General features: G+C 36.9%; 2 protein-coding genes across 3 annotated transcripts in view; both read left to right on the top strand.

Moving 5' to 3' along the window:
* Positions 1 to 23,436, top strand: part of ANO3 (anoctamin 3) — a 256,061-nt gene that overhangs the window by 183,010 nt on the left and 49,615 nt on the right. The window contains exon 13 of the mRNA XM_081799084.1: positions 2,791 to 2,855. Within this exon, the coding sequence (XP_081655210.1) occupies positions 2,791 to 2,855 (65 nt within the window). The remainder of the gene's footprint in view (positions 1 to 2,790; positions 2,856 to 23,436) is intronic.
* MUC15 (mucin 15, cell surface associated) lies at positions 4,306 to 18,276 on the top strand. Of its 2 annotated transcripts, none has more exons than XM_031026642.2 (4): positions 4,306 to 4,496; positions 10,900 to 11,624; positions 14,122 to 14,271; positions 16,265 to 18,276. In XM_031026642.2, the coding sequence occupies exons 2-4, from the start codon at positions 10,937 to 10,939 to the stop codon at positions 16,330 to 16,332; spliced, it is 906 nt and encodes a 301-aa protein (XP_030882502.2). In that variant the 5' UTR covers positions 4,306 to 4,496; positions 10,900 to 10,936; the 3' UTR covers positions 16,333 to 18,276. The 2 variants fall into 2 exon arrangements, with proteins under 2 accessions (XP_030882502.2, XP_006727350.2); XM_006727287.3 differs by having other exon boundaries at positions 16,172 to 18,276.

Below are 23,436 nucleotides of genomic sequence, written 5' to 3'. Positions count from 1 at the left end.
GACACGTCCCTAGCTTGTCTTAAGATTTTCAAACTCTTGGCTTAGTGTAACTCTTTTCAACATGATTCCTAAAATAATTCTTTGAAACTACAATATACACAGATAATCTTTCTAGGACCTCGGTTCTATCTTCAAAGTTGTCTTCTCCTCGCCTATTTCACTCATGTACTCCCACAGCATACTTTTGGTCAATGACTGCAAACTCTCTAAAATCTCCAGTTATCATCTCCATCCTTCTAGCTCATTCCCTATAAACTCCAATTCCAACAACTCCTTGACCCAGATTTTCAATCCACTGACACTTGACCAAGATTTTTCAATCTTCAACCCCATCATATTTTGACTGTCCTTTCCGCTCCTGGTGCCCTCACTTTCTTCTTTAAGATGCTAATGGTCTGCCATTATACTCACCCACTTGCATACACCCTCAGAGCTCTAGCTCTTCTCTCAGTTTGTCATAAACTCATAGTTTGAACATGACCCTAGTTAAAAACAACACTCCAGGGGTGCCTGGGTGGCTCAGTCGTTAAGCGTCTGCCTTCGGCTCAGGTCATGATCCCAGGGTCCTGGGATTGAGCCCCACATTGGGCTTCCTGCTCAGCGGGGACCCTGCTTCTCCCTCTCCCACTTCCCCTGCTTGTGTTCCCTCTCTCGCTGTCTCTCTGTCAAAATAAATAAATAAAATATTAAACAAAAAAACAAAAAAACAAAAACACAACACTCCATCTACTGTCCATCTGTCCCCATGCACACCATCACTGGAGAAAAAGACAGGTATGTTGGATGAGTTGATTTGTTTTAAATTAATAATTTGAGTGGACTTGTGCCATGCTGTCATACCTTTTCTTTTCTCTTTTAACATCCAGCACATACACTCTTATCACTCTTAAGTGCAATTTTGCTCTCTACCTCATCATTAAAAATAAAGTATTCAGAAGAAATTACCCCCCAAAACCACACCTACCCACTTACCTACACTTGTATGCAATAGTGTCTCCACTCTCACTTGCTGTAACAGATTTATGAACCCATAGTTAAATTAACTCTTCTTGTAAACTAGCCCCCATCCCTTATTACTTGCTCTAGGAAATTGCTCAATGATGTACATGTACAATCATACAAAGATGCCTAAGAGATATCTTTAAGTGGAAGAAAAAGTTGATTTCATATCTGAAAGAGCCAACAATTGGAAGAATACTCTAGGTAGAAGAAAAGTGAGCTTGCAGATGTCTTATACTTAATATTTTCACTTTTTTTGGTTATTATTATTAATTATATTTATTTGTTTATGTACCTACTCACTCATTTAATTCACTCATTTATACATTTATTGAGCATTTAGTCTGTGCAAGGAAATATTCTAGCTCTTTGGATAAAGCAATTAAGAAAGAAGACTAAAAATGTTTGCTTTCATGAGCTTTCTAGTACAGGAACAGATAATAAACAACAAAAATAAGGTAAAGGGTATGTTAAGTAACTATAAGTGCTGCTGGTAAAATAATGTGGGGAAAGGAGATTAAAATAGGTCAAGAAAGGAGGGTTGTAGTTTTTATAAGGATGATGAAGGAAAGCCTCTCTGTCAGGAAAAAAAATCAATTGAAATTGGAGAAGAATTATTTCATTTTTCTTTTCTTTCTTTTTTTTTTAAAGATTTTTAAAGATTTTATTTATTTATTTGACAGAGAGAGAAGGAGCGAGCACAAGCAGGGAGAATGGCAGAGGGAGAGGGAGAAGCAGGTTCCCTGCTTAGCAGGGAGCCTGACATGGGGCTGGATCCCAGGATCCCGGGATCATGACCTGAGCCAAAGGCAGACGCCCACCCAGGCGCTCTGAATTATTTCATTTTTCACTCAGTTACTATTTATTGAGCAACTACTATGTGCCAAGGTATAGATACAAACTCAAATTTAATATAAGTGTTTCCACGCTTTGTTGGACTCATCTCAACTTCCGTTCACATTGATGCTGAAGCTTTAATTTCTGCCATCTCTAAAAAAAATTATTATAGTTATCCTATAACTATAGTTATTGAGCCCTACCTAGTGTTTATCTACCTTACCTCATTGACTCCCCATAGGTGACCTGGAGGTAGGTGTCACTCTTGCTATTTTACAAATGAGAAAGCAGTCTTGGAAATGGGATGGTGATTAGGCAAGGTTATGAAACCAGTAAGTTGGCAAAGCCAGGATTCAACAAGAAAATTGTAATTACAAAATAATTATGTAGGCATTGTACCATGTGTCATCTCAGCTTGCCTGGCTGACTAAATTGCCAGCTAGTTGTCCCTTATCATTGAGTTCACCTGGAAAAACAAGGGCCAACATGGGATTGGTCTTACCTAGACCATGGTATATACTTGGGAATGTATCTCACTGAGACTTGCTTGTTTGGCAAGAAATTACTTCTTTTTTCTTAAAGATTTTATTTATTTATTTGACAGCACAATCAGGGGGTGCGGCAGGCAGAGGGAGAGGGAGAAGCAGGCTCTCCACTGAGCAGAGACCCTGATATGGGGCTCCATCCCAGAACCCTGGGATCATGACCCGAGCCGAAGGCAGATGTTTAACAGAGTGAGCCACCCAGGCGCCCCAAGAAATTACTTTTTAACTCCAACTCAGGTGATTTCACAAAGATTTCTGATCACAAGTAAGTGGGCTAAGTAGCCACTGAGGCATTAAATGCATGCATACTTCTTATTTTATGACTTTACTTCCAGATGTGCTCATGACAGGGAGGGTAAATAGGGTTTATCTCTAGGGTCATTTCTAACCAATTTGTTATGGTTGTCAGGAGGGCAACGATGAACAGGATTCTGGGGCCACAGGTACAGTCTCCAGAAAAGGGGTTCATGGGAGGTGAGATTCGACTCTTACACAGTGAAAGCAGAGAGTTGTAGCAAAAGTACCTTGTAATTTCCATGCCTGGCATAGGCCATAATTACCATGGTCAAGTCAGAAAGTGGTAATGATATTCATACACATATCTAGGAAAATCCCTAAGGGCATGGCACACCCAACCCTGCCAAGTCATGTTCAGATCTCTAAGTAGACAGAAAATATTTTGTCAGTGGGATTTTTTCCTAGTAACTGACTAATCTGAAAATTACCAATTGAATTCTATTAAACCATTGCTCAGTAATCAGTTGTTTGATTAAATTCAACTTGCTTTTCTTCATACCAGTGCAGATACAGCTTAAATATCCTTTGAGTAAACACTTCTTTTTAGGGGTTGGCTTAATTTCTAATCATATTCTGAAGGGGGCTTTGACTTCAGAAAATTTAAAACTATAGCATTACCTTGTTCTTTCCTGGGACCAATTAATGGGGCAGATTCTTTGCATTCAATTTGAAGGTCCTGTACTTTAGCTAAGGTTTCATTTTCTCTCCCAGCATTTGGAAACCTACCTCCTTGTACAACAGAAACTAAGCGTGAACCTCAGACGTACTGAGCTGAACGGGCCTTGGCGCCAGCCCCCAAATACTGGTGTGCAGAATATCCCAGAAAGTGCAGTTTCACTCTGCTCCCTTTCATAAGCTGTGGAAGGAAGTGAAGGAAGCATGCCAGGTTGTTATTCAACTCTAGTATTTAATCAGGCATTACCTGGGCACTTGTGAAACTCTCCAGCTTCTAAATTGAGAGTAAAAGCAAAGAGAACACAGGAAAGAGCTTAATTGACAAGGCTCTCAGGATTGCTCAGGATCATGTGGCCATTCCCACACAGGCCCCTGTGACTCCCCAAACTCCTGAAAGTCAGCAAGAAAGCCCATCTCAATTCTGGTGATTTCTAACTGAATGCTTCACAGCTTTCTCCAGGATGCCAATACACGTTAATTCACTTTGTGTTAAGAGTGACTTTCGATAAAACTGATTTCAGTGTACTGCAGACAAGGACCCTCACCACTGTATTTTCTCCATTCAGGTTTTTGGTACACAAAGAGGGCATACTACTATGGGAAAGACAGGTTTGTTTATGATATAGGAGAACAACATGGGGCTCACACGGAGTAACAGGTGCAGGGCATGAGTCATTTTGGTTTCCTCACCTGCAAAGGGCAAATCCAGCATGTGCCAGAAATTCCTGATACACCGGCGGACATTACCAAAGTCTTTGTCCTTTTTTTTTTCATTTAGGGCAGGAAATGGATGTCCCTTGTTCTGCCACTGCTCAAGAGAACTAGCCTGCCCCAAAGTCAAACGATCAACCTATGAAACCTGGAGGGTTGGGCTTTTTTTTTTTTTTTTTTAAAGGTCTGAATGAGGTGATATCTTCATGCTGACAGCTGAGAAGCAGGTCAGTCAGGTTCTTGGGTGCTCTGTTACACAAGCAAGATTTGGCCAGCTCCACCTAATTTTGTTTCTCTGACACCCTCCTGCTCAGTGGGACATTGTCATACTTAACCCATCTGCTTTCTCTGATGCTCGGCAGACTCATTCCAGCCAGGACAGCTGTCTGTGATATTTTAGTTCCTGTTTGTAAATACCTCCAGAACCTGAAGGTAAGTGTGGACTGGGTTACCTAGGATCCCATCCCCCCCCTCCCTTTTTTCTCCTCTTTCCCTTTCTCCTTCCCTCTCTGTCTCTTTTATTTATTTGCCAGAGAGAATCAAAGCAGGGTCAACTTTTGACAGAACTCTCCGGCAAGTAGCTACGGAGTCCCTTATAAAAACAGGTAGTTGTCTCATTAATTACCTTCCAAATGAGCATTTGCACTAAGTGACTTAGCTTTAGGAATTACTTCCAAATTTGCTCAGTGATGAAACCAGCTGCAGAGTTAAATAAAAACCTTACTTAAATTGTACATGACTACAAGAGAGAGTTGCCGTCAGATCTTAGTAAAAGTTTCACGATGTTTAAAGTGGAAATCGCATAAATATGAATTGATTATTTAGATTTAAATTATGCATTTGGGCTTTAAGGATCTTGCCAAAGTATTATAATATGACAGTTTTTGAAAAACAATATTTGAATACAATGAATTACAAGCCTCTATACATCTTTTCCAAAGATTTTATTAATCAAAAAATTGGCAAAATGTTATGTAACTATTTTACTTAGCATGATATGTGTGTACATCTGGTGCTCATTGGAAATCTGAGTGGCTAAGTCAGTTGCTACAGAACACATCTTATGGAATTAAGGTGTGGATCAAGTTTCTTAAAATTATTTTGTTTGTGGCTAGGTAAGTCTCCTTTAATTAAAGGGATGTTGATTTACTGCTTAGCACTTTCTATTTGATCCAAGGAGGGATTTTCTACAGTGAAATATAATAGAAGGCTGAAAACCCCATGCTTGTGAATCTGGGTCCAGAATATTCTGGAGACAGTTTTTCTTTCTAAGCTTGATACTCTTCCATCTAATTATTTCAGTACTAAAGATGATGACTAACAATGCTCAAATTAGCAGGGAGTATGACATTCTACATATTTTTTCTTGGATTTCGGCATACCCCAGTCTTTTAATTAGAATTGTGTTCACCAACTTGAAATTTTTTTTCCTGAAGGAAAGCCTTGTCTTTCTTTTCTTTTTAAGTCAAATAAAAGTGAAATGATATGTCTACGGTCCTCAGGTACAATTCTTCTTTCTGGCTACTAGATGTTCTCATCCTTTCAAAACCCTCTTATTAAAAGAGGCATTTCTAGAAGCATAGTTCATTATGCCCTCATTTATTGAAGCTCTTTCATTTAGGAAAAGCAAAATACTGTTCAAGATTGTAAAGGCCACTCAAGAGTAACAGGGTCTGCCTGGGATATTGGTTAATGTCAGACTGAATTTCCTATTACAAAGAAAAACAAAACCCATCTGTCTTAACCTGTAGCCTGGGATCTATAATAAAAAACAAGCAAAAGCAACTGAGAGAGAAGTAGCACATTCTATGTACTGTTTAGTTATTTCACTGCGGAAACATGTTTTTACAGTATCCCCTCAGTGCACTGAACTAATGTTGTAATTTAAAAGTTTGGATTGTGATTGACTTGCCAATAACTAGCATTTCTCTTTCCTTGCATGGATTGATTACCTGATACAAACCAGGGTACCACCTTATTTTTAAAGGCTTGATATGAAATGGGTATGACTCAGTTATAACAAGAAGGCTGGGCAGAATAATGACTCTATGCATTTAAGGGGAAGCAAAATTATGCAGAGAGTCTGGACTTGCTTCCCTTAATGGTCATGGTTGTTGTGTTTCTCTCACCACTTTCTGCAGCCCTCCATACAAAAGTCGTAATGTGAAACCACTTTTTAGTGCCAACACCAAAAACAGGGGAGAAAACTGTGTTCATTTGCTCTGCATAGAGTAATTATTAAAAAAAAATAGTGCAACGCACACCCTCTGAAAGTATATTTTAAAATGTGTTAAATACCAGAAACAATAAAAATAGTTTAATATATACAGAAAGGTTTAGAATCTGTTTTTAAAGTATCGCAAAATGGGTGGAAGTCCTTTTTTTCTGTTTGCTTTATAATAATTCTAATCTTAGAAGTTTTTCAAGTTTGTAATGATCTTAGCTCTGTTCCTATGCTCTACCCCCTCAAATTTCCTCTCTCACGTTTCTACCTAGGGCCAGAAAGGGCAAAAAGGACAGTAGGGAAAATGATAGCTACCGGGTTCTCCTGATTTACTCTCCTTCCTCAATTGCATTTTTCTTTGGTCCCACTTCTGTCTGCCTCCACAGTGCACCTGGCTGACAGATGAACTTGGGCACACACAAGCATGCCAACCATCATCCAGCATAACTTTACACAATGAGTATACAACATACTTTAAATATTTAAACTCTAGAGATGGAGAGAGGCCAAGAGGAAAGTGCAAAGAGAAAGAGCACAGATTTCTTTTATTGCCCTTCAGAGCTTCTGTATTACCTCCATTAGCCTTTGGGGCTTACAACGTGTTTTCTTCAATTCAGAATAGGGTTGAACTTAACCAAAATTTTCTAGTCCTTGTCCAGCAAAAGCCCAGGGCTGGGGTTCTGAATAGCTGATGGTTTCAATTCTGGGTTGGCTAATGTCAGACTGAATTTCCTATTACAAAGAAAAACAAAACCCACCTGTCTTAACCTGTAGCCTGGGATCTTCTATCCCTTTAAGATGAAGAGACCTGAGGGAGAGGTGTAACCTGTTTCTCTTGGAAGCTAAGAAGCGGAAGCAAAGTTATCCTCCACTGTCAGGCCAGGATAGCAGGAATAAACCAATTCTCACAAAAGCCTTACCCATAACTGTATTATTTTTGGAATAAACTGCAAATGGTATTCACAACACACATCATCCCTCTCTTCCATTTCCCTCTTTTCCCTGGAGATAAATTATAGGCAGTAACAGAACGCTTGGCTCATTTGGGGTATTAATACCTTTCAAGTTACAATCAAAAGCTGGGTGAAGGGTAGAGAGATCCCATTGGTGGCTCAATGTTACAAAGTGAATCCAGAACAACAAAACTCACTTTGCTGGCTCTTGATATGTGGATTCTCATTACGGGAAGGGAGTGAAAGCTCAATACCATGTTCCTCACGTAACGTGAGAAAATTGGAACAGCTAAGGGCTGTTTTTTTCCCTTCTGGTGACCACTTCATTAGGAAGAGAAAATAACCACAAAGGGAAAACAAATCAAAATGTATAATAATGATACAATGGGTGGCTAAGTACAATTCATACATTTAATGGGACCACTGGAATTAGATAATGAAAAAGGCTCTAATGTTTGCTATGAATTTGACAGTTCACAGGAGAAGGATTTTTCTGAAAAGATACATGGAAGTATTTTTAAACTAAATTGAATTGTATTTTAAATGTGCTGGGTGAGGTATCAGTTTAATAATGTGTTGGTGAACTAGAGGTCCTGGGGATGATAACGTTTGTTAATTTGTAAGCTACATGCTAAAGGTGTCCACCTAGCATCATAGAAACAATTGTTGGGATTTTCTTAAATTAGGGTAAAAGTGTATTTAGTGTGTTTGAGGGGTACTTAAGGTAGAAGGCCCTATTTTTCCAGTGTTTAAAATAGTGGTATTATTGGAGTGCCTGGGTGGCTCAGTTGTTAAGCGTCTGCCTTCAGCTCAGGTCATGATCCTGAGGTCCTGGGATCGGGCCCCGAGTCAGGCTCCCTGCTTCGTGGGGAGACTGCTTCTCCCTCTCCCACTCCCCCTGCTTGTGTTCCCTCTCTTGCTGTGTCTCTCTCAGTCAAATAAATAAATAAAAATCTTTAAAAAAAATAATGGTATTATAAACTGCTTTGAGTAAAATAATAAAATTTGGAGAAGCTGCGCTAAAAAAAATGTTGGTGGGAAGAAGTTCTAAAAAGCAGCTGAATTCTATATTCCCTTGTAATCAATTTCTATAGTCCTTTGTAACTTCTATTTCACAGATGAGTGATGACTGGCTTTAATGCCGAGGTTTGAATCCTAACCCGATGTCTGTCAGTACTCTGTGTCCTTGACACTTTTCTTTTCAATTTATTGTTTTATTTTAGAGAGAGGTGGGGGAGGGGAAGGGGGCGAGGGAGAGAGAGTCCTAAGCAGACTCTGCACTGAGTGCAGAGCCCCACATGGGTCTCCATCTCAGGACCCTGATATCACGACCTGAGCCGAAACCAAGAGTTGGAGGCTTAGCCGACTGGGCCACCCAGACACCCCACATTGTTTACATTTTTAATGCCCCATTTAATTATGCATAAAACAGGACTGATAATCCCTCCCTCGTTTGTTTGATTGTTTTTGGTAAGGATTAAATGAGAAAATGTGTGAAGCATCTGATTTAATAAAAGCAGAGTAGTAATACGTTTTCCAATGATGTTAACATTTTTTGGATCTAAATCCATTTTCTTGGCCATCACAGAAAAGTGAATGAAATATAAACAGACAATATCACAAATACAAACACCTATGTAATGCCTACCAGATCAAGAAACAGAGTAGCAGGAGTATACAGAGTCCCCTTCCAGGAGATTTATTTATTCTAGGGGGCAGGGAGGGGCAGAGGGAGAGAATCTTCAAGCAGACTCTGCACTGAGGGTGGAGCCGGGGGCAGGGCTCGATCTCATGACCATGACCTGAGCCAAAACCAAGAGTCAGACACCCAATCCATTGAGCCACCAAGGCACCCCTGCCTTGCCTTTTAAGTAGAATTTATTTAAGTGGTAAGCATAGGGCATGGAAAATATTACATTTCGAAAGTCCTAGGAATCCACAGGTATGGACGAATTACTAAAAGCTTTTGGAAAAAAATATGTATCAGGATGTATTATAAATATATTTAAGTATATCATTAAGCAGGAAGGGGGCACTTAAATCCAAAAGAAAATCAGATGGAGTATTTAGAGACTCCTCAGACCCTAATGAAAACTCAAGGCTGAACATAATTGTAAACATTTCTGGGAGAGCTTTTAAGAAATGCCACATAATACTAGACCTTAAAAATAGCAAGTGCACATTCTCCCTTTTCTTATCTTAGTCATCCTGGAAGTTTTTAGTGAAAAATAAGCTCTAAGATCCAATTCAAAGAATAGGAAATTAGTTTTCAGACTTTATTGTTTGAAGAGGAACAGTCTAACATTTTTAAAAGAATATTTTTATATTAAAGATATTTCAAATTTTATCTATTTTTTATTTTTTTATTTAAATTCAATTAGCCAATGTATACTACATCATTAGGTCAGACATTTCTAATTTTAGCATCTAACTAGGTTGAAGTCAGTAGAGTTGGATTTCAGTGCTTCTCTTCCATTCACTAGCTGTCATTACTAGCCACTCTGAACCTCAGTTTCTTCCTTCGCAAAATAAGGATATACAAGCTATTTTTTTTTTCGCAAGGGATCATGGTGAGGATCAAGCGAGATGATATTGCAAACTTTCTGAGCTGTAAGGCACTTACATAAATATTATTATATTTTCATAATAAAAAATGGAATGTCTATTAGCTGCTTACTTTAGGCCAGGTATTGATTAGAGTACTTCTACATACATCATTTCATTTAGTCTTCAGAACACTGTGATGTCAGTATGATGATGATGATGATGATAAAGTAAGTGCTTATTATGTTGATTATTTTTCACAGGTTATTCATAATAGAAGTCAAAATTTTAATATAAATCTAATTTTAAAATCTTTCCCCCATATCCTCCTATGAGTTGTGGCACTTCCACATTTCAGAGGCAGAATGATAATGCCTGGATTAAAAGTCTGGACCAGGGTTTCAACCTCAACTCTCCTACTATCTAACTATGTCATTTTTTCTACACATTCTCCCAGCCAGATGTTTCATTTATATAATAAGGGAATATAAGGAAAGAATATCCTGAAATCTGAGAGTCTTCCTGATTTTCCCTAATTTTGGATTAATAGGAAGAAGGGCATCATTAAAGTGTTGTGAAAAAAAGGGATATTGATTTAAATGTTTTCAAGTGAAGGTCCCTGCTATTTTTAAGGTCCAGTATTACGTGTTTAGAGTATAATCAGTAACATCATTTTCATAATAAACATTCCAAATTATGTCTTTATAGAAAACATATTTTCTTAAACAGGTTAAAGAAATCAGCCAGCTCTACATGCCCTATATTTACAATATTTTACTTAGCAATCCATATAAAATATCTCAAATATATATAAATATTTCAACTTGTCAAAAGCTAAATGATCTTTGAAATAGTGGAATAGTGGTATGTGGCTTGACAAAGTTTTTGCATGGCATTTCCTTAGAAGAAAGAAGAAATAAATATTATACAGAAAATAGAACTCACTCTAGGTTTAGTATATAATCCAAAGAAAACTAACTTTTGGAATAAAAAGTATGGTATTATTGATTCAGTATTATATCTCTAGATTTTTATTACTTTAAAGATGTAGATCCATTTAAAAAATCACTACTTCATGTAATAATTCAGATGCTTGTTATTTGCTTTTTTTCAGATTCTCCTTAATAACACCAATACTAAAAAAGGCTACTATGTTGACCTCAGCCAAAATTCTGTTGATTTCAAATTTGTTTAGTTTACTATTAATTGGAAGTCATGGGAAAGAAAGTCTAGAAAGAAACACAACACAAAGCATTGCAGCAGACCTAAAAACAATGGGAAATGAATCTGTTCCTTTGGAAAGTGATGCAAGTTTAAGCTCAGATAAAGAAAATAGAGAAACCTCCAATCCCGAGGCAAGTAATTCCCCTCTTTGGGACCCATTAAATAAACGCCATGGAACAACAGAAGTCTTCAGCAATTCATCAACGAACAACTTTTCTAGGAATCCAGGACCTATGCCTACGTCTCCCACAAGCTCTCCTCTGATCCATAGCTTTGTTTCTAAATTGTCTTGGAACTCATCCATAGCAGATGAAAATCCTCTTCCAGTCTCAGCACCTCCCAAAGCTACATCTGCTATATCTTCAGAAAAGTTCACTTGGTCTTCAGCCAGTGATACCATAAAAACTCCTGGCAACAGTTCCATTTCAGTTAGTGTCCTCCCTGCAGCACCAAATACCACGTCTGTGACCCCCACGATAACAAAACCAGAAGAATGGCTCACCACATCCAATGACAGCTTCATAGGGTTTACCCCCTACCAAGAAATAACAACTCTACAGCCCACTTTAAAGTTTACCAATAATTCAAAAATCTTCTCAAATACATCAGAAGAAGGTAAATATAAATGGATTTAACTTTCCTTTCGTGTGAAACTGAATCTTGAACTAAGTCATGCAGATTACAACTAAATAATGTACCATGTTGAAAAAAAAAAAGACTACAGCCGCACAGGTGGTTCTCATTTTGGGGGGCATCCAAGATATTCAGTGGAAAGAGTGAAGGGATTTCAGGCTTCAGGCAGCATACAGTACTCATTACTGTATGGGAACATGACGAGACAGCAGGACAAAATTAGAGGAAGGTTAGGTTGAGGTAGTAGTACAGTTTTGAGATATGGTGCAGTGATTTTCACTGAATCTGAGAAAACTGCCTGAAATGTCCCATGCTTTAGGAACAATATGCATCTGAACTTTAAAAACATATGTATGTGAAAATTGAATAAAATAAATGAATTTATAAATTATCTGATACCACATAGCAATCACAGGAAAACAGAACACTGATTTTTTTTAAAAATGTAAATAAACTCAACAAAAGGAAATCCTCCTGAATTTTTAGTTTAGTACCTAATGAACACCATAAAAATGGAATGTAGCTGTGAGTATCACAAGAAAAGCATATTATGGGAACATTTTTATGTTTCACTTAGGGATTATGTCAAGTTTTAAAACATAAAACAGAGAAGATCTCTAATATAATGAAAATTCATCATGTTTTGTTTTTTCAGGTCTACCCAAGTTTTTGTTTCCCTGAAATTTGTTTTTCAAGTTTTGGGTTAAATTCCAGTGAGTTAACATACAGTGTAACATTGGATTCAAGGGTAGAATTGAGTAAGATTCATCACTTACATAAACACCCAGTGTTCATCACAAGTGCCCTCCTTAATGCCCATCCCCCATCTAGCCCATCCCCCACCCACTTCCCTCCAGCAAACTTGTTTGTTCTCTATCCTTAAGAGTCTCTTATGGATTGCCTCCCTCTCTCTCTTTTTTTTTTCCCCTTCCCATATGTTCATCTGTTTTGTTTCTTAAATTCCACATATGAGTGAAATCATATGGTATTTGCCTTTCCCTGAAATTTTTTAAAAATTCTTTTTTCCCCCATGAATCCAATGACTTGCAATACAACTTACTTTCAGATTATATTAATGATGTAAACACTACATCATACATACAAATTCCTACTTGAAAGTTGTTAGTGTACAGGAAAAGTTTTAAATTTTGAAATCTAGGCTTTATAATAGCACTGCAGCTAATAGATTGTAAGTACGTATATTTTCATTTTAGCTATAATTTTAACGTATCCTTTCATTCATACATACTCTTATACTACATCAGAAAGAGGTTTTTTTTTTTTTTTTTTTTTTTTTGAGATAGTGCAAGCAGAGTGGTGGGGCGGCTAAGAAGGAAAGAAAATCTTAAAGCAGCTGCACACTCACCATGGAGCCTCACGTGGGGCTCGATCTCACAAGAGTGAGATCATGACCTGAGCCAATAACATGAGCCAGACGCTTAACTGACTGAACCACCCAGGCGCCCCTACATCAGAAAGATTTTTAATAAATATTCTCTCTCTTTTGCCTCTCTAAACGCAACATACATACTAAGAATACAGAGTACTTATGCCCACCATTGCTCTTTAATCAAAAGAAAATTAGTTGACTTTGTTTTGCTTTTATTTTAGTAGTAATTTTGCTGTTACACTTCTAGTGTGTAGGTTAATTTTTTTATAAATGGGTTTTAATATAGAATTACAGACTTTATAAGACCCCTCACCCACTTAATTAATAACATTCTCATGAAATTTTTTAAAAAACTCTGAAAATACAATACACTAAATATAAGTTCAGGGAGCAATACATAGTTTGTTAATAATGAACTTAGTCTTCAAATAAGGTACTTAGTAAAAAGGGATGATAGAGTAAAATTTTGGGCTCCCTTAAACTCAGACCTACACATCTGTTCTCAGTGTGCAAGACACTGCAAACATCTTGCTTTGGTCTATCTACTGTATCTGGAAATATCCTATATCAGGATATACTGCTTTTCCCTTAGAGTGCCTTTTCAGTTGGGGTTTTGTGGATTCATTTTCTATCACCCACTTACTCCCATTAGCTTTTTACTTTTCAGTTATTATAGAAACAAGTTCAAGGTTCATTTCATCATTAATGTTCATTAGAGATTCAGAGTTGATTAAAAACTTAATATAGCACTCAACATAGAAATTAGATCTTAATGGAGCATATACATGGTATTTCAGTACTATTGTTGTTAAAAAAGGAATGAGAGACAGTTATAATACTAAGAAGGATTTCAACGTAATTAAAAATTTGAAGTACGGTTTTATCAGGAGGTGTATTTGCCAATATATCCCAAATACTCAGCACTTGACAAAATACACACACACACATCACCATTATCTAATTAAAAAAAAAAACAATATTGTTTAAACATTCTTTGTTATAAAGAAAGTCCAATGTATATATTTCTCTTCTTTGAAAAATTATTTTATATTTCTTTATCTGTTAATTATTTTTTTCTTTGTTCTCTAGAGAATAAAAATACAGGAGTAGTATTTGGGGCCATCTTAGGTGCTATTCTGGGTGCTTCATTGCTTAGTCTTGTTGGCTACTTGCTGTGTGGAAAAAGGAAAATGGATTCATTTTCCCATCGGAGACTTTACGATGACAGAAACGAACCAGGTAAAAGCAACTTTTAGGACCTCACCTGCACACGGTGGTTTTAATTAAATGAGGATACCAATGTTCACTACATTATCTAGAAGGGAGTTGGAGATTTATATGACAGAAACAGACTAAAGATTTATTCTGATCTACTCTCTGTTTCTCAAAGAACATAACCAAAATACTTATGGACCTGTGGATGGAATTTTAAAGCCATTTGGAACTGTGGCTCATTGCATCACAATTAGTTTTAAATAAACCAAATCCCAGAACCTAAAACATGTCTATAGAACTGGAAGAGAATGCCATTGAGGAAAAAAAATGGGCAGTTTTGTTAGCAAGTAACTGCAGAGCCATATTCTCTGCCATTGTTGGATCTCTTAGCAGCAGTAACTTGAACAATGACTTATTCCAATTTGGAGTTCTTCTAAAGTTTACACAGATGCAGTAGCCCTCAATCAATTATCTTAATGAGTCTCTAAAACAGAATCTATAAAAAGCCATATATTTGGGTACATAAAGTCACAGTAACGCAGGAATTTGTCACTCATGTGATAGAAAAGACCAACCGTAATGTCTATGAATGAGAAATGTGTCTGCTAAAAATAAAGAACTGGATTTGTTCTTAATATAATACTAATTAGAACAGAAATGAAATAATTTCAAATAATTGACTCATCTTTTTTTATATACTTCAGGAAAAAAAAAATGTTTTCTGTTCTACAAAGGACTCTTGCCACCATAAAAAAGAGTTAAATGCCCCTGGTACATCCTGTTGATAAAGTCTTGTTGATTTTACTAAGTTGAGATCATGACTGACATATTGTTCATCTTAGAACCAAATCCATTAATTGTAAATTTAACTGAATTCTATTTTGGGGGTTTCTAGCAATCCATATAAAATAAAAAGTGGCACTTTTCAAAATTAAAGGATAGGATTTCAGACAACAGGGATTTCTATACTTTTTTTTTTTTAACCCCAGAATCTTTTCTTTACCTGTAATCACATGCAAAAGCTCAGTCTATCAAACTGATACAGTCTAAGATGTTGTGATTAAGGCATAATGGAATAACTCAATCACAACACCTCCTTTTCTCCTTCAAGAGAGCTTTGAGAAACCTCCCCCAAGTCCCTAAGGTTACTGGGCACCCAGTCTGTAAACAGAAGGTGTAAAGAATAGGTAGGATATGAGAATACCTAACTGAATAAATAAATCACTAATCTAACTAGTAATTAGTCACTGCCTTAATACTTAAAGATACCTAGCACATGCCAAGTTTTCTTTGAAAATAAATTCAATATCATTAAGGAAGTAAGAATTGGCTGTTCATTGAAAAAGTAAAAAATAATCTTATATCATTAATCAGAGAATGTCAAGTGCATGATAACTAGGATCTATCACAAAGAAACATAGGGTTTTACAAATAGTTTTCTTCCATCTCCATCTTCCCTGGCTCAACCATAAAGATATTGAGACACTTAGAAAAATAATGACACCGATTTAAAATTAATGCTCTTCAGTTTTTAAAAATTATTTTTTTACACCAGAAGTAAAAATTCTGAACATGTTGACAAGGCTCTGAATTCACAAGATTCAAAAGTCAATGAGACATATGTCTGTCTGTCCTTCATACAAAGTACCACTCTACTTTCGTTGTGATTTCTCCCCTAGTTCCTTTATTTTTGGTTCACCAGGAGTAAAATTATTTTAGAAGTTAAACTGTTCTCTTAGTCTTAGAAAGAAATGTGTCATGAAAAATATAGACTTATTTAAAATTTCAAAACCAATATCTGCAAAGCCTACACGAAAGATGTATCTACTTACTCATCTGGAACAATTGCTATAGTCTGGCAGATGCCTGAGCATGCATCTTCCAGACTGTCAACATAAAATAAATTTTTTTGTTACTTTTTTAGTTCTGCGATTAGACAATACACCAGAACCTTATGATGCGAGTTTTGGGAATTCTAGTTATTACAACTCAACTGTGAATGATTCATCTATGCCAGCAGGCCAAGAAAATGCACGGGACGGCATTCCTATGGATGACATACCTCAACTTCGTACCTCAGTATAGAACTAAAGGGAAAAAGGCTTCTGACGGCAAATGATCGCCTACATCCTAGTCTTTTCACAAACCCATCTTCCAAAAGCTAAAACAAGATCACTGTCATGTGGCTGTGCCAAGGAGAACTATAAAAGTATGAGACTAGTAGCAGAAACGTAGAGGATAAATCATCTAAAAGGTTTCATTTCTTACCATGTTTGGCTGTGCTGAATCATCTATTGAGTAACCTTAATTTGTACTTTGGTTTATTTTATTCTTAGTGGGAAATGGTTTATGAGAGTCAGGTAAAACTAAAAGGTTTCACGATGCTTTCCCTGCCTGTAATTTAACTAACTCTATTGTCCTAATTTCATGCATCAAGTTGGGCATTCCCTTGAAGGAAAACTGGAACAGTAATTTTTTTTTTTAATTTTGACTTAAGAAAGAGAGTATAAGGAGTTTCTGTTCCTGGAAAATTAAGGTAATGGGAGTGAGAGACTTCTCTCTAGTACATTTTACTTTCCTGTCTCAGCACATACATGGTCCGTCCCTTGAATTGCCAGACTGACAATGACTTTGCATTCAACGGGGCCACGGTAGGGAACCTGACTCTACCCGGGAAAGGGATAGGTTCTCTTCAAAGGCTGGGGAATCCTAACCTGTCAGATTTCTTTTACGACTCAATTAATTGGGTGCTTTAAAGAGTCAATGAGAAACACGGTGAAAAAAGTCAGCCAAAGCATATACCTGTACATAATTTTTACAGTCTTAAGATGTTAAATAAGAACAAGATTTACTATGTATTAGATATTATTCCTTAATCATATATGGAATAGATTCTGTATCTGTAAGTGTATAAAGTGTAATGTTAAAAAAATAGACAAATAGAAATATAATGCAAACGAAACATTTTCTGAGCATCACTTTTACACGCAGTACACGCAGCATCATTTGGATTCTAATATGTTTCAGTTTGTTTTTAATCACCATCTGCATTCGGCAGGAAAAATACACTCCTTAGTATAGGAAGGTCAAGGCTTTAGGGACTAGAGGATTAGAGCAGGGGTTAAATTCCCAAAGAAGCAGTGAATGTGTGAAGAGGGCAAACAAAGCAAGAGATTTCATTGTTGAGTTGATACACAGGGTGTGTGTGTTTGTGTGTGTGTGTGCATGTATGTGAAGAAACAACAACAGCCTCAGAAAATGGGGACAAGCAATTAACAGAAGAACATACTTACCCCATATTGCCATAAAAATAGCAAAGAAGACCGTCCCTCCGTTATCAAACAAATATGTCACCTTAATGGAAAATGAAGCAAAAATATTAGCCACAAACTGATTATAATAATCTAGTGATTACAGTGTACATTTAGGTTCTATGGTCTTTTTTCCAAATGGAATCCCATTATTTTATGGTTTATAAATATAAGATATGAGATCCTTTCATGCGTCCTGCAGCTGTTTCATATGATGTTTTCATGGGGAGAGGTGAGGAATCAACATTTTCCCCCTTTTCTTCTCTTCCCTCTTATTCCCTGTGGACTTCACCTTCATTTCTGCTAGAAAGGGGTTCTAGCACCCTGAGGAAGTATTGTGGGCCACCGATCAGCAGCTAGGGTTAGCTTTTCAGTTGAGGCACACCTAGTGGCACTTCCTGTCAGCCAGCCTTCTAGGACTGGGAAGTTCCAGAGTGCAGGATTCCACCAGTGGGGCGGCACCTTCAATGGAAAGGTATCACAGTGCTCGCCCTACTTTCTGACATCTTTCAGAGTGTGCCATGGGTCCACTAGTGGCTACGATTTTTTAAGAGGTTCGATATATCATGAAACATTTAGGATATAGTCCAAGTGTCTTTTTGAATCAGACATTATCTGAATTTTTATAAAGAACAGTGTACAGTGGTATGATGTTACTGAATACAATATTCAGGCTTGCAAGGATTGTTTGATTTTAATAAATTATAAATTCAGCTTACCTTGCTTCTTTTCATTTGCATAATGCCTTCCCTATAGTTATATTTTATATTTATAGTGAGGGCTATTAAACCAATACAGCTGAAGTAATATATGTTTCACGGTCATCTACGTAGGTACCATAGAAACTACAGGGAAAACAGGGACGCTATCCTCACAGGAGAGAAAGGCCAATTAGGGGCTCAAGAACATTATTTTAAGGGAAGTGGGAATACAATGGTGTCCTCTTTGTGCAGTCTACAGTCCAGAGGCTGGTCAATGAGTGCATTAATACTAATGTGTATTTTAATTGCAACATCTGAGACACACTGCAAAACAATAGGTAAAACAGATAAAGGCAGGGTGTGTTTTCCTGTAAAATAAAACATTACTGAAAGTATCATTATACAAAACGTGCTCCTTTCAAAAGCTTGTGGATAGGTGCAAGATGTCCTAGTTAGCTCTAAAACTTCTATGGTTGTTAAGGCTTGGATTTCTAAAAATGTTATAAGAATTGGTTTTCACCACAATCATCACTATATATTACATACAAGCGGGAAAATGGCCATAAAGAAATTCCCTACAGAGCTCATAAAATTACACCCAGTGGGGGAATCCAGCATTTTTGTTTCCAAGGGCATCCCACAGAGACACCTGCTATTGCCAAACAGGTAAATGGCTGTCTGATTTCCTTCAGAACAGACCCAGTGAAGGAAACATCCTCTTCAAGTGTTAGGACAGAGACTTTACACAGGGACTTAAAGGTCATCAAGAAAACATGGCTCTCCCCCTGCTCCAGAAACAGCAGTGCTTTTAGAAAAGGGACAAATACAAAGCCATGCTTACCAATAATTGGGTTGCAGGGCTATGATTTGTCATAGCGTAAGCCATATTTTCCTTAAAAAAGCTTTTCATTTTTTTTCTTCTAAGTTTGTTCACACATCTTTCAGGCATTTTTTCTTTACTCAATAAATAAAACATTCATTTTTTTAGAAACACATCCATGAGACACGGTAAGGTATACATGTAATAGTCATGTAATGTGAGATTACATATATGTAATTCGAGATAAAGCTAAAGTAGGAGTTACGGAAAATGTCAGAACTTGCCCTAAGGATGGGTATAAAAGCATAAAATCATTGTGTTAGAGCCACTAAGATATGACAGGTGGGATGGGCTATGATATGTGGGAGGCCACAGACCTAAGAAGAATAATCTGAAGCCTGCAGTTATAGCTGGAGTTGCTAAGGGTTGCATTTAGAGTGCTGATACATGAGCTGTTGAATGAAAATGGGGGACAGAGAGAAGGAAGAGTCAAGCAGAGCATGGATGGCTCAAGCTTCGACTGTGGGTATTTGGCAAGAGAATAAAAGGGGAAGAGGCTTTCTGCCTATTAGGAAAGAGACCCTTGCCCTATAAAAGAAAGCTCCAGGTGAAATCTCAAGAAAATCCCCAAAGCAACGTAACAGGCTTTTCCAAAAGCAAAAAGGAAGCGCATCCTATCTACAAGTATATATTTGCAATGAATTATTTTATTAGAAAAATAGCTTGCCTTTATGCATAGGGAGACCTATGGACAAGCATTTTATTCAACATTGTCAATGTGAGTAGGAATAATATATAAAGACAAAAGCAAACTAAGCCTCAAACAAAACTATGTTTAAGCACAAATTCTCCATTATGTTTGACATCTGATTTCTCTTGGAGAGCTGAGTGTGGCTAGAAATCAATAAATGTGGTTATTGTTTAAAGAGGTAAATTATTTATTAAGTTGGAAGCTTATAGTCTTGGTCTCTTCTACTGTAGTTGCTAGGTCTGTCTCTAAAATTGTGTGATGGGTTCAGGGTTGCATTAGCCTCTGGAAACTGCCACTTACATTCCATTAAAACCCCTCTGGGCCAAGGAGAACAAAGCACTTCTTAGATTCGACCCTGCAGGCCAGGCTACTATGTGGGAAGGAGAGCAAGGAGTTGGAATTTAGGCTGGAGTTCAGGCCTCTCTCACTTCCTCAGTCCTTAAGAATTCTAAGCCTTACCCTTGACCAGTGGATTCTGAATTGTAGGACACGGGGCCCAGGAATCTATTTCTTAACAAATGTCTTACATGATTATTATACTGACTTTTCCATGAAGTTTCTTAAAGAAAAAAATAGCCTCTGTCTTATTTCTGTTGTAGCCTCAATATCGGTATATGGTCTGAGGCTCATACTTGGTATTGCATAAATGTTTATTGAACAAGTAAAAAAAAAACAAACCCAGAAACTGATAACTATTATAAACAAGGCTAACCTCAAGGGGAGAGTCACTTTTAAAATGATATGAAAAAAGAATGCAGAACCCTTCTCATGATTTCACCTAAAATAAGAAAGCTTAGCATAATGCAAATTGACATTATGGTGTCAGATGCTTTTAAATGAATGTGCAAATATCACTGAATTACTTAGTTGCAAAAATAATTTTAATCCCCATACTTGTAAATATTAAAAATGATGTTAATGTACTTAAATGTTAAACTAACCTATGTTAAAAATATGTTAATGTACTTAAATATAACTTTTATCACATGATGGGACCAATTTTGTTCCATGGAACACATCCTTTAAATTATTAAGAAAATAATTATGTGTACACACACATACTTTTCAATAACATGACATTTAATTTTGTTTCTTGTCCAAAGTGGTGATGGATTCCATAAGGAGTTAACAAGTTTCTAGATGATGTGGCTAGATGATCCTAGATTGATTGGCCTGTTTCTTTGGTAATAACCTGTCCCTTTATTTCTGACACTGTCCATCAAGTAACTTCTAGATGTTTAAGTATACAAACTGATATTAAAAAAGAATGTCATTTCTATCAATAAAGGAAGAGTAATTCTGATTTTTAAGGTATAAAACAAGTAGCTACAGTTTATCTTAGCCAGAAAAAAATACAATAGATATTAAATGTTTCATCCTGGTGGGATTTATTTTTTGCATTGTTCCAGAAGTTAATAATCTCCTCTGTAAGGTAACTTTCCACCTTCCTTATAATAGTTATTAAATGAATTCTTTCTTAGTCAGACATGTCTCTATACACACCTTTTTTCTAAGAAAAGGAAGGATGTAGATATTACATAATGACAAAAGCCCCTTATATTTAGTGTTTCCTTGGACAATTTCTTTACTTTATCACTCTGCCATTGTGGATGTTTCTTATTTCTAGTATTCAGATAATGCCAGCATGTTTTATTAAATCTGTCCAAGTAAGGGGCGCCTGGGTGGCTTAGTTGTTAAGCGTCTGCCTTCAGCTCAGGTCATGATCCCAGGGTGCTGGCAACGAGCCCCACATCAGGCTCTCTGCTCAGCGGGAAGCCTGCTTCTCCCTCTCCCACTCCCTCTGCTTGTGTTCCTGCTCTCTCTCTCTTTCTGTCAAATAAATAAAATCTTAAAAAAAAAAATCTGTCCAAGTAAAAGTAGAAATAACATATATATGGATTTGCTGGTATCTCTAAGGCTGTCATATGTCCTTGAAATGCATGTGTTAGGAGAAAGACATGTATATATATATATATACACCCCTAATGACTTTAATACGCTTGGCTTTTGCAAAAAGTATTCAGAAAATGCTTCCCCAAATAAGATATATTTATGGAAATATTTAAAAATAATTCAAAACTAAGCATACTATTAGAAATTAAACTGTAAATAAAACAAATTTTCCTCATGGCTTGCATGCAAAATAATTCAGGAGCTAATTTTACTAAGTTTTAGTTTCATAGTAGGATATTGAGTGATTTCTGATTTTATACCCTGCCTTGTCAAAATTAATTGTATGGAGACCTCTACTTCTGAACAAGATGGGGTAACAGAGATTGATTTTACCCCATTCTGGAAACATCCAAAGAATGAACAAAATACAGAAGCAAAAGATTTCAAGACAGTGGATTTTGGGCAAGAAGGGCAATGATCCCTGGGAGGTGGGAAACGAATGAGGTGAGCATTAGGATTGCCTCACATTATCATGCTGAAAGAGTTGGCAGGATGCAGATAGTACCCAGTGAGCATGTCTGTGAGGAGACTACCCGAGGAAAGGACCACCTTAAATGAGTACCAGCACACCCATTCCCACCAGCCAGACTGGAAATCCTTCATTTGCAGTGCATCGGGTACTGTACACAGACAGATATTACTTTCATTGTGGGGAAAAATTCATGCTGCTTACACTACTGCCATGAACCCAGCTCATAAGCCTTAAAAGCAAGACCCAAAAGGTCCATATTATTTCCAAGTAACTAAATCACAATAACTCTATACGTCCATGCAATAGTTAGAATTAAAGACTGGCCATCCTGAGGATTAGTGACTATATGGAAAACTGGAATTCTCATATACTGTGGATGGGAAAGTCGAATGGTATAAATGCTTTGGAAAGCATTTTGGCAATCTCTTAGAAGATTAAACATCCACCTATCATATAATCTAGTCATTTTACTCTTAGGTGTTTACCCAAGAGAAATAATAGTGCCTGTCTATATGCAGGCTTATAGATGAATGTTCAGAGCAGCTTTATGTAAAATGGTAACTCAAAACAACCCACAGGTCCATTAATAGAGAAGCGGATAGACAAATTCTGGTATAGCTGTGTAATGCAATACTATTCAGCAATAAAGAGAAATGATCTACTGATAAGTGTTACAACATGGATGAATCTCAAAATAATTATGCTGAGTGAAAGAAGCCAGGAAAAACCCAACACCACACACTGTAGGATTCCATTTACATAAGAGTCTAGAAAATACAAACTTATCTATAAAGAAAGAAAGAAAGTAGTTGGTTGCCTCAACACAGGATTGGAATTGGGGAGGGGTGGGAGTTAGGATTACAAGAGGCAATGAGGATTCCACATTCATTATCCTGATTGTAGTGATGGTTTCAAAGGTGCATATATAATGTCAAAATGTATCAATTAATACATTTTAAATGTGTGCATTCCAAAGAAGACATCCAAATGGCCAACAGACACATGAAAAAGTGCCCAACATCACTCGGCATCAGGGAAATCCAAATCAAAACCTCAATGAGATACCACCTCACACCAGTCAGAATGGTTAAAATTAACAAGTCAGGAAACGACAGATGTTGGTGAGGATGCAGAGAAAGGGGAACCCTCCTACACTGCTGGTGGGAATGCAAGCTTGTGCA

This window comes from Leptonychotes weddellii, chromosome 11, assembly GCF_054177405.1.
Source record: "Leptonychotes weddellii isolate Sample4059 chromosome 11, ASM5417740v2, whole genome shotgun sequence".
Classification (NCBI taxonomy): Eukaryota; Metazoa; Chordata; class Mammalia; order Carnivora; family Phocidae; genus Leptonychotes; species Leptonychotes weddellii.
The sequence above is the reverse complement of the archived record's forward strand: the minus strand, read 5'-3'. Positions and strand labels throughout refer to the sequence as shown.

Bases quoted from the DNA above. Each gene is read 5' to 3' on its own strand.
- MUC15 (XM_006727287.3), top strand. From the start codon at position 10,937: ATGTTGACCTCAGCCAAAATTCTGTTGATTTCAAATTTGTTTAGTTTA. The intron at 11,625-14,121 runs GTAAATATAAAT...TTTGTTCTCTAG, and splicing joins CTCAAATACATCAGAAGAAG to AGAATAAAAATACAGGAGTA. The intron at 14,272-16,171 runs GTAAAAGCAACT...TTACTTTTTTAG, and splicing joins CGATGACAGAAACGAACCAG to TTCTGCGATTAGACAATACA.